The 14,673-nt window shown below is 40.3% G+C and overlaps 1 protein-coding gene across 2 annotated transcripts in view; it reads left to right on the forward strand.

The window, feature by feature from the left end:
* ADTRP (androgen dependent TFPI regulating protein) overlaps positions 1-13,003 on the forward strand; it is a 56,413-nt gene extending 43,410 nt beyond the window's left edge. For both annotated transcript variants that reach the window (XM_072945678.1, XM_031688107.2), the window contains 2 exons: positions 619-770; positions 12,247-13,003. In XM_072945678.1, the coding sequence (XP_072801779.1) occupies positions 619-770; positions 12,247-12,281 (187 nt within the window). In that variant the 3' untranslated portion in view covers positions 12,282-13,003. The remainder of the gene's footprint in view (positions 1-618; positions 771-12,246) is intronic.
* The last annotated feature ends 1,670 nt before the right edge of the window (positions 13,004-14,673 follow it).

Genomic DNA, 14,673 nt, shown 5'->3' on the forward strand with positions numbered 1-14,673 from the left:
AACTACATTTTAAGGCTTCATTTAGACATCATGGCTCCTCTCCTAGCATTGCTTTTCCTTCTCTTGGCTTACAGAAATGACTTACAATCTATCCTCACATGAGCGAGCCTTCTGTAGATCTATCCATTTCTAATTAACACTCTATCCATGGCTATATGCGTGAGCTAAAATCTGGGTCAATAATTAAACACCAGGCCTATTATATCAGAGTAATAACATTCACTCTCTGCCCCTCCTACCCCAACAGGCATGGAGAGCTAATGGAAAGCTACACCTACCTCTTAGGTACAGAAAAGCAAACCCCACTTGTCTGGCTGACAGTGAGCAAATGGCACCATCTTAGCAGGTTCAATGTCTCAGCAGGTCATAACTCTCAGGGAAAGAATAATTCATGTTCTTACGTTCTGTTTGGCTAATGATATGTTTAATGTTCTCCCATATTCTTTCACCACCATTGAATTTTAATGGATTAGGTAAAAATAGTCAAGCCCAGTGCATGAAACGAATGTATCTGTGTCTCTTTTTCATCTGCCTGGGCTTCAGAACTCCACTGATCTTGAGGAGACTATGGCTTTTTCCCCTACCGTCCTAATCACTGTGACTTGTCATTTTCTGCAGGGTTCTATGGATCTACTCTGAGACGGGCACGTGGGTATATCCTGTGTTTGCCAAACTCAGTCCGATGGGTCTAGCAGCCTTCTTCTCTCTCAGCTACATCTTTATTGTCAGCATCTACCTATTTGGAGAGAAGCTCAACCACTGGAAATGGGGTCAGTTCACTTCTCTTTTACCTACAGAAATGCTTCTTAGTTATGCTCTCTCTTCTCCTCCTGGACACAAGAGAATCTAGTCCAAAGCAGGAAACAATGATGTTTGATGCCTTTGTCGAAAGTAGGTAAAGGAAAAGTCTAGGGGAATTCGTACTTTCTCAAAGGACCCCATCAAATTATATTCTCCATTTCTCCAACAACACCTTGTTTAACTTTAAGGCTAAAAATCATCTTGTTTAGAGAGCTTAGGACCCTGAGAGCAAGGTGTCACCATTCCCAGCATGAAAAAATGGACTCAGGGTCTCCCTCCCTTAAGTGAGGGACACAAGCTGTTAAATGTCAAAATTTCCTCTGAAAGAAATGTGTCCAGATGACCCTCTCAGCTCTTCCAACCCCAGCAATGCCTTCCCTGATGAGTTCCCACCCGTCTCCCATTAGGCTGCTTCTCAACTTTCAGTAAACTGTTTACTAGGTAAAAGCACACCCTTACTTGAGATTGGAATTCTCACTTGGGGTTTCAGGCAATAGGAATATGTCAGTAAGCTAAGCTTTCTAATTATAGGTGGGCAGAACCACGTTGCTTCTTCATAAGAAAAATCTTAACTTAATTGATTTTAAAATGCAAGATTTTACTCTCCTCTCTGCTTCCCCCACTAATCCTACTCCCAGAATATTTTTTCTTGGAAAAGTAACCACCAAAGAGTCAGGTTTCAAAATATCCATGATTTTTTTACCTACCTAGGAGACATGCAGGAACCCCTCTCTGATTTTGTACCTAAGGAAGGCAAGAGTCACATACAGTCCCCCACATCACACGCCCACATGCCATTCTGTTCTATCAAAATAGAAGTGGTATCTTCCGCCCAATCTATGAACTGGTGTGAAAACATAAGCCTGTGTATGAAAAAAAAAAAAGAGAGACAGTTTCAGAAGGTTCAGTATAAGAGTGTATATTTCTGAGAGGAGACTGAGATCCTGGAGAAATAAGCATGCAACTTGGCTTTTTCACATATTTTCTACTCTTAAGAGAATTTAACTGGTTAAGAAAGTCTCAAAGGCAATATCCTCCTTGAAAGCAAACACTTTAAAAATGGAATACTAAAAATTACTCAAAAAAAATCAAGATTCCAAATCACAGGAAATTATCCAGAAAAAAAATGTGTTGACATTTCAGATGTGTTGACATCTAATTCCAACTAGTTTTGGCTCCTTGAAGTTCTGGGTAGATTTTTGATGCTTTCCCCAAATCTATATTTTTTAAAAAGGAAGGAAGAAACTAATCCATTTGAAACTTGGCAGAAAATGTGCTGAGAAAAATGGGATTACTCAGAGCTTAGAGAACAATAACTTTTTAAATCAATTGTATTGAGTTTGATAATTATTAATGTTTAAATTGATATTCTACAATGACTTTCAAACATCTACTGAACTAAAAAACAAAATTTTCACTATATTAATATTATTGAGATCACTATTTTCTTTTTTTTTAACACTTTTTATTGATTTATAATCATTTTACAATGTTGTGTCAAATTCCAGTGTAGAGTACAATTTTTCAGTTATACATGAACATATATATATATATATATATATATATATATATATTCATTGTCACATTTTTTTCTCTGTGAGCTACCATAAGATCTTGTATACATTTCCCTGTACTATACAGTATAATCTTGTTTATCTATTCTACAATTTTGAAATCCTAGTCTATCCCTTCCCACCCTCTGCCCCCTTGGCAACCACAAGTTTGTATTCTATGTCTGTGAGTCTGTTTCTGTTTTGTATTTATGTTCTTTTTTTTTCAGACTCCACGTATGAGCAATCTCATATGGTATTTTTCTTTCTCTTTCTGGCTTACTTCACTTAGAATGACATTCTCCAGGAGCACCCATGTTGCTGCAAATGGCATTATGTTGTCTGTTTTTATGGCTGAATAGTATTCCATTGTATAAATAGACCACATCTTCTTTATCCAGTCATCTGCTGATGGACATTTAGGCTGTTTCCATGTCTTGGCTATTGTAAACAGTGCTTCTATGAACATTGGAGTGCAGGTGTCATTTTGAAGTAGGGTTCCTTTTGGATATATATGCCCAGGAGCGGGATTCCTGGGTCATATGGTAAGTCTATTCCTAGTCTTTTGAGGAATCTCCATACTGTTTTCCACAGTGGCTGCACCAAACTGCATTCCCACCAGCAGTGTAGGAGGGTTCCCTTTTCTCCACAGCCTCTCCAGCATTTGTCATTTGTAAATCAAAACTACAATGAGGTATCACCTCTCACCAGTCAGAATGGCTATCATTCAAAAATCCACAAATGAGATCACTATTTTCAACACAAAGCTCTGTTTAATATGCCTCATTGTTTAAGTACTATATCCAATTTTCCACTCCAATTAAGTCCCAAAGAGCAAACAGGCCAGCATCAACGTGTGGACCTTCCTTTGCATCATGCGTATGTGAATGTTCATGTGAGTGACAGATACTACTATAAGTGGCTATGTGTCTCTCTCCTGTCTCTAGATTTTTAACTCCTTAAGATAGAATAGGTAAAAAGTCCTACACAGCATCAGAATAGGATCATAAACGTGTTAAATTTTGAAGATCTTAATTATAAATAGTTGAATACAAAATTAAAAGAGAAATTAGATCACTTAAAATTCCAATGGTAGTAAACACTTAAATTGCCTAAAACTAAACAGAACTATATATGTGCACACATTTTCTCATGTCCTTTTCTGCGGAAAATACTGTAAGGCTTTCCTCAAATTACAGGTGAAAATCTAAGCCTTTGAAATGGCACGTAAGGGTCTCTGTGACTCAGTCCCTGTCTTGACTCTTGCTCTCCTTCTTCTAAACGAGTGCCTCAGCAACACCTAACTGCTTGTTTTCCCTACACATTGATGCCGCGGCTCCCCTCTATGGGCTTTGTCTCACTTCCCCCAGTCTCTGGCTGTCTCACACCATACACTCATTTCAACTCACCTCTTCCAGGAAGACTTCCCTAGTCTGCCTAGAAATTTGGTTTTACACTAAACCCTGAGTTTCTTAAGGGGTAGATCTTTAAAGTCCCATTTCCATTGTCTTACCCAATGGATTAATCAATGCAAACAGAAAACAATCAAGGCCTCTTCTCTCTAGGTATTAAATGGAATTTTATGCAAAAGTGTTCTGGAGACTGGTCAAGGAGTGACTCTAATAGCTGGAGATTAAAGGACTGGACAGGGAGTTTAAGGAGCATAGGAGGGTGATACCATGGTATAATGGTTTGAAAGTTGTTGAAAAAGAGATGAGAGAGATGAAACAGGGGGAAGAGCATTGGAATCAGAATTTTAAAAAACTATGGTATGTCCCTCACCTGGCCATGAACCAACCATGTATCCTGTGTCAGTACACTTCAACTCCTCAGTGAAAGGATGATCTCTAAGAAGGGCAACCACACATCTCAGCTTGCCTAGGACAGTCCTGGTCAATGCCTGCTGTGCCAGTGTACACAGAGTGTAACACTATCCAGGCTTAGACAAGAAACTGTGTGCTCCCTCTATTTCTGATCCCTCTCCAAATCATCTGTTCTGGATCTACAAATCTATGGAAACACGTAAGTTGCCACCTACTCTGTCCAAATGCAGGGATAACTCTATCTTCTCACCTTTTCCCACAGCCTGAGCTTCCTTGGATGAGTGCAGAAATTCAAAGGAGTGCTTTGGTGATGCAGTGGGAGGCAGTGGTCAAGGAGAAAAGTTCTGTGCCTGATTGCCTGGATTCCATCCTTGGGCTTACTATTTATAGACCTGTGACCCTGGGCAAGGCACTCGATGGCTTTGTGTTCCAGTTTTCTCTTACACATCATAGAGACAATATTAGTTCTCTCCCCCTAGGATTCTGGAGGACCATAAATGATGGGATTTGTCAAATGTGAAGAACAGGGCCTAGCACATAGGGTTAGTCAATACTAATTTCATTCTCCTCTAGCAAAAATCAGTAGTTTCCTTTTCTATGTGGATATTCCAATCCTTCCCTTCAACTTCATGGATAAATTACCAGTTTTCCCAGCTGAAGGTGATTAAAAGTAACAACTACCTAACTGAATGCAAACTGACAGAGATGATGCAGTTTCTGAAGAACTAACAGAGTAAAATAGGAGGTCAGGCTATTTGAGGCTAGAATTAATTGAAATCTCTGCTTCTGAAATCCTGGTACACAGTGTGGCCCAGCTGGGAGTCACCAGCCAAGTACCAAATGGTCAAGAACTGTTAGTCAAGACCCATCTAATATATGGGTACCTCTCTAGTAATAGTACTGGACCCTGACTGCCCATCACAGAATCACTGGGGGAGTTGTAAGAATACTTATTCCCAGGTCCACACAAGACCAGTTAAATCTGTCTATGGAGATGGGGACTCAGCATGGGTATTTTTTAAAGGCTTCCCAGTTATTTTAATTTGCAGTCAGGGTCAAGAACCACTCACTGTAGAAGAACAGTGCTTCTCAAACTTGTATGTGTCTGCAAATCTTGTTAAAATGAGGATCACGTTAAAATGTAGATTCTCATTCAGTAGATATGGAGGGCAGCTTAGGATTTTGCCCTTCCCACATGTGCCCTAGAGAGGCTGATGCTGCCAGACTCCTCCCAGTTTAGATAATTATGTCTAAGCATCCTTGTCCAACGTGGTGTTCTCCCAAGCCACCTGCTGGGCTGAGAAGGGTGTTGGTTATGATGGTGACAGTTGCTGAATGTCTGCCTTCTACCTCCTCATATGTCACAGCAGTGGGTGAAAATGAAGAGGACAGTGAGAAGGGAATAGGGAGTGATACGAAGAATCAAATATAAACTTGGAAAAGTGTGTGAGATTCTCCAGGAGTACATAGATGCAGAGAGCTGGCCCTCTACACTGGGGAGACAAATGTTGTCAGGCCTGCAGGAAGGTCCTGCTGCCCTACAAGAAAGTGTTTGGCTCAAAGAGCTCTCAAGAAGTTCCAGAGGGCCACCCTGCTTGACTTGTCACCATCTTATTCTCTGACCTTTGCTAGCTTTTATGTGTCATGGGACGGAGGGCTGGACAAGCACTCAGTTTTGGGACCAGATACCCACTAGAAAAGAGCTTATTTCTACTTTTCATGTTGAGTTAGGTGGGACATTGACTTCAAACAATGATGGAAGCCAACAGGGAGAAGCAGTCTCTGGCAGATCACTGCGAATTTGACCCACCATGTCTAAGCATACAGGGATACTCCAGACAGATTATTTCCATCCTAATAGGGAGAAAGGGGCTGTCAAGGGATCTCAACATAGGCCCCCTTCTCTGCCACTTAAGTACTTAACTTTCTTTTTTGTTCATGATAAGACACAAGGATGCTGAACCAGGACCCAAGTCCATCAGCAAGAAAAACCCAACCCACAAGATAAAAACCCAAAAGATACATCAGGCACTGAAAGCGGCTAAGTGCCTCCAAGCCAAACTGGAGAGCCTCTTATATGCAGGTGTAGCCAGAGAGGCAGTCAGCTTACCTGTAGTCCTTGAATCCTCTCCTTACATTCACATGAGGGATACATGCCAGGGGTCAAGCTATCCTTTGTCAGGGCCCAAGACAATAGATACTTTACCTCCTAAAGATAGTTTATAAGCAAAAAATCCCAATCTGGCCAAGTGACCTTGTGATGGTGCCTTGGGCAGAATTACATTAAAACCTTCCTTTAATACTATTTCAAGACCAAATCTTTTAAAGGAGATTTTATTGTTGAAAGCTGCTTAGAGGCCATCTAGTCTACCACCTTGGTTTTATCCATGAAAAAATCTGTTATAACGTCTGTTTATTGAATGTTGTCCCTGATCAGTTCATAACAAAAGAATATTATCATGAATTGATTCCACATGTATTTACAAAGAATGGTCCCACTGGGCAGCATTTAGTCAAGAACAAAAAAAATATCTCCCTTTTGCCTTTCCTGTCCTAACTTCATCTTCCTAAACTCAACGAGAGTCCACTCAGGATTATTACCTCTCCCTCTTCCTCAGCCTCTTGTCCCACCAGGGTTTCTCCAGCCAGCCATCAACTCCTCCTACTTCTGCACTGTGACTTGTGCTCATCAATGCTTAAATCTCATTCTTCTAACACCTTATATCCCCCCAAAATCTGCCTTCTCACCCTCTTCCAAGCCAAGACTCTAAAATTAGGCAGATGGTCTTCAAATTTTCAGTTCAAAGTTGAGCAGTAGCTTTTGTGATTGTAGAAACATACGTGTAAATCTTTTTGAATAATATTTTCTCACTTATCCTGTGTTCCAACTATTGAAATAATAAGGTATATAATTACATATGCTGATGTTGATTAAAAGAATGGTTTCCCTTACTATGCCAGCAGAAAATGTTTGGCTCCTGCACAAAAGGAACATTAAACGTTTGGCTTAAAATATCTTTGGTACTAACAGAGGATAAAGAAAGGACTATGATAAATCAGTGTAGGAGGAAGTCAAGATGGGATGACACTGGGTTCATCTCTCTTCATGGACACATCAATACTACAACTAATTACAGAGTGACTTGCTGAAATTGACCTGGGGACTAGCAAAATAGCTATTCTACAACCAAGACTGTAAGAAAGATCCACATGGAGTTGGATAGGAGGGGAGAAGAAGGGATCTACACCCCTAGTGGGGGAAACAAAAAAGGAGGGGGCTATCAGGGATCCTCCCTAGGGAGCAAGGGGTTTGAGCCATGCATTAGGCACCTCAGCCCTGAGGTCGGGCACTGGGAAGATAAGCCCCCTTAGCTTGTCTGGAAACTAGTCGGGCTTACTGAGGGCTGTAAGAAACTGAGACTCTGCTCTTGAAGAGCACATGCACAGATTTGCTTACTTCCAATCACAACATAGAATGAAAACTGCCTAGGGACCGCCCCAGTGTGCCATGCCCCTCAGCCTACACCAGGCTCCTGCTCCAGCCCCTCTTGCTCCAGCGCTGCTCTTCTTTAAGGCAGAGGCTGCTGTTGCCAACAAGGATGTGCACGCTAGGAGAGAATGGAGGGGGCTCGGACTCCAGCCCTCCCTCTGACTAGGAAGGAGGCAACCATTACCAGCTCATGAATCTCTGCCCACAGTCTGGAGGGAGAGTACCACCGCTGGAGTGTACATCCCTGTGCACACTAGGGAGGGCATGAGGCCAGATCAGAGGCATGGTCCCAACCCAACCTCTAACCAAGGGTGCACACTGGGGAAAAAGTAAAACCAGCACAGAAGTGCAGTCCCAAGCCCTCAAGCCCCAGCCATGTCCTAAACCAAGATGGAGACTGCCATCATATCTAGGAGAAACCCAGCTCTCTCGGAGCTCCTGCTCCAGGCCTCTGCCCTGACTCCATTCTCAATAGAGCCACTGAGTATAGGAGAAGCCCCAGGCCATGCTCACTTCAAATCCAGCTGTCCCACCAAAGCCACTGGACTCACATAGACTGCACAGGGATGCTCCCACACAAGGACATGACAGCAAGACCAGGATAGGCAACTGTTTCATCTGATTTCATACAGACAGAGAAAGTTAAACAAAATGGGAAGACAGAAGCATAAGTTTCTGATGAAAGAGACAAATAATTTACCTAATAAAGAGTTCAAAGCAATAGTAATGAATGCTATGTGAACTGGGGAAAAGACTAGATAAACATAGAATTTCAACAAAGAACTTGAAAATACAGAAAAAAACCAGTCAGAGCTGAAGAATACAATAAATGAAATGAAAAATACACTAGAGGGAATTATCAGCAGATTAGGTGATACAGAACAATGCATAAGCAATCTGGAAAATAGAATAATGGAAATCACCCAATCCAAACAACAAAAAGGAAAACAAATTTTAAAAAATTAGAACAGTCTAAGGAACCTCTGGGACAATAATGATAGTACTAACATTCACATTATAGGGATCCCAAAGTTACATCATACTGACACAAAAACAGACACATAGTTCAATGGAACAGAATAGAGCCTAGAAAAAAACCCACGCACATAGAGTCAATTCATCTATGACAAAGGAAGAAAAAATATGCAATGGGGAAAAGACAGTCTCTTCAATAAGTAGTCCTGGGGAAACTGGACAGCTAGATGTAAAAGAATGAAATTAGAGTATTTTCTCATACCATATGGAAAAATAAACTCAAGAGGGATTAAAGACTTAAATATAAGACCAGAAACCATAAAACTCCTAGAAGAAAACATGTGCAGTACATTCTTTGACATAAATCTCAGCAATATTTTTCTGGATCTGTCTCCTCAGGCAAGGGAAACAAAAGTAAAAATAAACAAATGAGACTACATCAAATTAAACTTAAAAGCTTTGGCACAGTGAAGGAAACCATTAACAACATGAAAAGACAAACACAACATTATAAATCAATTATGCTTCAATTTAAAAAAATTGAAAAGACAACCTACTGAATAGAATATATTTGCAAATATTATATCTGATAAGGGGTTAATATCCAAAATGTATTAAGAGTTCATAGAAATCAGTATCAAGAAAACAAACAACTCAATTTAAAAATGGACAGAAGACCTGAAAAGACATTTTGTGAAAGAAGAATTACAGGTGGCCAACAAGCACATGAAAAAAATGCTCAATATCACTCACTAATCATCAGGGAAATTCGAATCAAAACTATACTGAGATATCACCTCACACCTATTAGAACAGCTATCATCAAAATAGACAACAAATAATAAATGTTGATGAGGATGTGGAGAGAAGGAAACCCTAGCTCACATTGGTGGGAATGTAAATTGGTTCCCCCCAAAATTAAAAATTGAACTACCAGCAATTTCACTCCTGGGTATATATCTGAAGAAAATTAAAACACTAATTTGAAAAGATATATGAATCCCAGTATTTATAGTAGCATTATTTTAAACAGCAAAGATATGGAAGCAATCTAAGTTTCCACCAGCAGATGAATGGATAAAAAAGGTGTGATACACACACACACTCCAATATTACTTAGCTATAAAAGAGAATTAAAATTTCCCATTTACAACAACAGTGATGGACCTGGAGGGTATTATGCCTAGTAAAGTAAGCCAAAAAAAGAAAGACAAATATTGTATCTTTTCACTTATATGTGAACTCTAAAAAACAAACAAACAAACAAAAAGTAACAAAACAGAAAAAGACTCATAGATACAGAAAACAAATCAGTGGTTACCAGTGGGGAAAGGGGTGGAAGGAGGGGCTAAGATAGGAAAGGGGATTAAGGGGTACAGACTATTAGGTATAAAATAAGACACAAAGCTATATAGCACAGAGAATATAACCAATATTTCATAATTTTAAGTGGAGTACAATCTATAGAAATACTGAATCACTATTTTGTATACTTGAAGCTAACATAACACTGTAAATCAAGTATACTTCAATAAAACAAAAACTAAAATATACAGAAGAAATCAGGGTGGACCTAACTCCCTAACCACCAACTAGAAGGGATTTCACCTGGAAAGACTCCCTTCAATGAGGAAAAGAGTGATGATAACAAGCAACACTATTTCCCAATCAGAGTTTGAAATCCATTTTGTGGATTTTGTTCAGGTAAGATAATATATTCTATTATTAAGTCAACACTTCCCTTATCTCCAGCAATACACTGTGGAAACATGGTCTGAGATAAATTCTGAAGACTCAGAGAAGCCTAGAGACTGTTCAGCCCCATGAGAATTCAGGACTAAGGACCTATCCCCACCTGCTAGAAACAAAAGAAAAATATTTCTGTAGTATTCACACCATATATGTCTTAACAGAATTAAATGACTGTTGGAGCTCCACACACAAACCCATTTGGGGATGGTGTTCCCCAGCAAATTGGTGGCATGTGGGAATGTCTTAGTGCTCCATCTAGCTGCATGGTGCTGGACATGGGAGACTACAATCCAGTGGAAGGAGCTACCTGCTCTCCTCTCCCAGAGGAACTTCCCACCACCACTTCTGCTCCTGCTTCTGCTGTTCCCTCTAAGCCATTGTGTTCTGTTATTTCTTAACTGTAAAAAGGAATCTCCAATCCTTGGCACCTGGGGTTGGATAATTGAGGTCTGGATTACAGTTAGGCCCGGAATGCTGGTGGGGCTGATAACAACATGGATAAACAAAGTTTTAGGTGGTCTCAGAATGACTACAAGGGGAGCAAATATGAGAAGTTTGTACTGACCAAGCTTCTTGAACAGAAGAAAATGACTGTGTTATCTGAAAACTGATTCATTAAAGGCCCTAAGTGTATACTTCAGAAAAGAGAAGATACTGCACTTGTACTCAGGGACCTAATGTAGAGAAGACCTAATGGGGAAAAGAGAATTCACATCAAAAATTTAAAAATAAGTAGAAGCATACATGAAAAGAACATGAAGCACGTAAAGCTGGATGAATCAGCAAGGCTTCAGTGAAGTGACTGGACGTAGTATGGATTGATGAGGAGTAGAAGAAGAAAGGAAAGGACTGTGCTTAAAAATTTTGAGAGACATGAATACAAGGGTGGCCATGAGGGCTGTGTAGTTAGGAGCTGACTGTCAAAATTCATGTGATGAAGGGGTCACAGTAGGATTTGAGATCATTAGCACCAAAGCCTCTGAGAAGGGGAGCCCAGCAAAATAAAATTAGAAGATATTTAAAGTTTACTGTCAAGGATATAACTGACGGAGCAGGCAGGGTCCGAAGGGTAAAGCATGGAACTGGGAGCATGAGACTGCTGTGGAAATACCAAGCCAAGACTAACAGGGCTCTAGCATCCAGAATGGATGAGATGAGGCAGAGCTGAAATAGTTTCAAAGTAGGATTGACTATGTTTGGCAATAGACAGGAAGGATAACGAGTTTTAATGAAATTTTAGAAGTTTTAAAGCTTATGCAAAGATTTGTGATTATTAAATATGGAGATACCAATTGTTGGCTAAATGGAAGTCATTCTAGAAATCTAATGCTATGATTTCAGTAGAATAAACCCCTCTAATAAGCTTATTAAAAACTAATCAATATGCCAGTATATAACTTTTCTAGCCAGGCTGATGAGCTGGTTTGTTGAGAGGTCACAGAATGGTTCCTAATTAGGTGGATACACACTCTTCCACTCTCCTACTTTCTAATTTGATCTGCTTTCCTTAATTCCATCTGCAGAGTCTCAGAGTTTGTTGATGGACTGTGTGCAGCTTGCAAACAAACACATGACCAAAAGCAACAGCCATCAGTGGCTCACATAAGATACTCAGATGCAAACAGCACTGTTGGTCAGCTGGCCAGCTGTGAGCCAAGCACCAAGTGGGGCAGCAGAGGTGTTCCTTCTTGCCCTTGTGGCAGTGCTGGTGGTTTTTCAGAACTCTTTAAAGTACATTTTCTTGCCTTGGGAAAAGTGTCCTCATCTTTCCACTGTTCTAAGTCAGGGTGAATGTCTGCCCACACAAGAATACCCATTAGGGAAGGCTGAGGTCTCTCTGTTCTTGTTTGTGCAGGTGACGTGATGCAGCTGAGCTCTAAGAGGAAGTGACTAGAAGCCATTTTCCAAGAACTGAGGACGAAGAAAACACAATAACTTTTTTCATCTTTTCTCTTTTTTCTGGTGGGAGGGGGTAGAAGCAACATAGGAAGGTATAAAGGACAGGGAATGATATTTTAAATTTAATAAGACGGTTATAAAGGTAGCTTAATTTGAGGACTCTTGGTTCTTTGAAGCTTTTACTGGACGTGCCCAAAACAACTCCTGCTGTCTCAGAATTTGTTACGTTCGTCTGACCTCTGTGGAGGATGGTCCGTGGTCAAATTCTGGCCAAAGAAACTCACAAAATGCGGTGTTAGAGAAAGTTTAGAGAGAAAAAGGAACTTAGATCATCTAAACTCTTCACTTTACAGAGGAGAATGCTGAGGACCTTGATGAGAAGTTACCTGCATGAGGCCAAAGAGTCAGTGTCAGAACCAAGACAACAGCTTTTGTCTCCCAGACCTTCTAACTCCCAGTCCTGTGCCATTTTTGAAAAAATCTCAATTTTCCTAAAATCAAACACTTTTATAAGTTAGTTATTTTTCATGGATTGCTCATATATATTTTTTCCTCAGTCTAGACGGAAATGTAGGGAGATGGATGCTACTGAAGTTGTCTACCTAGTATGACAGCAAATTAGCTGGGGCGGTGAAAAAATAAATCACAGAAAATACTGGGAAATCTGTTCTTCTTGTGAGAAAGCATTTGCAGAAAGTAAACAATGAACATAGTGACACTGTCAAAGTCTCTTCCACTTTAATATAGATTACTTCATCAAATAAATGTTGCACATTTTACTTGGGGAGTGATCTGGATGGGAACTAATATGATTACGAGGACTGCTGAGATTGCTTTGGCACAAAGCACTGTGCTGAGTTAGTCTATGGTTTAACAAAGCTGATTGTCAGGTGATAATAACAAGTACATTCATAAACCCTGCTTTGATTTTCCTAGAAGATTCTTCTAGATCTTCATTTACAGACACATTGTGTAAAGAGCACAAATGACTAGTGGTAGGTAAAAATGTTCAGGTCTACTGATATGTCAACAGTCCCATGTGGGTTGGGGTGTGGGCACTGGAGTAAAATGTACTTGGGCTTCCCAACCTAACATTACACAGGAGAAATCTGGTTAAAACGGACACAAAGGTCAGTCCTTGGAAAGAAAGCAGAATATCCCAAAAGGGAAGGCAGTCTCAGGGAAGACTAAGACAGTCACCAAGAAACCTGCTCAATCCTCTACTCCTTTTCTATGATTATATAAATATGAACCTCAGGTCTTTTTGGATTGAGTTGGAATGCCACCTCTATTCCCACACCTGCTGCTTCTTGACTGCTCCAAGCACCTGGTCTCAGCAGGAGCCCAGAAGCAGCTGTCACAGTGGAAATTCCCCAAATGTGAAGCCCGCAGGGGATCACCCAAATTTTCCACACCCCAAAGATGACTCGGCTGCACACTTCTCAGAGATATAGTAAGCTCTTGGCTGGGATGAGCCTGCAGATTTCTATTTGTGGCTTCACTGTCCCTAGGACCAAATTAAACCTTGATTGCTGCATGACTGGCCACTGTGCAATATCTATTCCAACACCAGAAATACCTCAGAACCATTTCCCGCTGAACACACACACATAAGCACACACTGCTTCCTTGGTGTTGCTGTAGCTTAAGAAAGGAGAAGCAACAAAACACTTGTAATGAACACTGACTAAACATTCATTAAAAAGGAGATGGTAATAGCTGCCTATCTAAGACTACGTGGTTAGAAAACAACAATACAAACCAAATGATGAAAAAACCAACAACAATATTTGTATGTGTCATGTAATTTACAGTCATTCTGACCTCCATGACTTTATTTTATCCTCACAGAAGTGTTACAAGTGAAAAATGTATATGTCCTAATTTTTCACATGGGCAGTTTCTGATACTGGTGTGCTATTAATGTTTAAAATCCAACTCTCTGGAAAAAAGAAAAATTAAAGGCCCTGATTTCTAGTGTTTGCCCATTGACATGGTATAAACACTCCAACATGGTCTTTTTCACAATACCAACATACCACTGTCTGCAGACTTAGGAAGAGAGACATACAACCACTGGATCCTCAAGAGTCTGTACAAGCTCACTCCAGCACACCACTGGGTTCAGAGAAGGGAAATGACTGATCCAAGGTCACACAGATGGTTGATTCCCGAGCCCATTTTCCTTCCTCTTTATTACAGACCTAGAAGGAACTGAGCATCCAAAAGCCTTTATTTTAAAAAGCAAAAATGTATGTATATCTGCAAGGCTAGACAAAAAAAGGGAGTAGGGGACCTCAACTTTGTGGAAACTCTCAGCCATACAGACAGGGGCAGGAACACCACCACTGCCTCATGGACTGGTCTATACCTGTGCTTATGT

This window comes from Vicugna pacos, chromosome 20, assembly GCF_048564905.1.
Source record: "Vicugna pacos chromosome 20, VicPac4, whole genome shotgun sequence".
NCBI lineage: Eukaryota > Metazoa > Chordata > Mammalia > Artiodactyla > Camelidae > Vicugna > Vicugna pacos.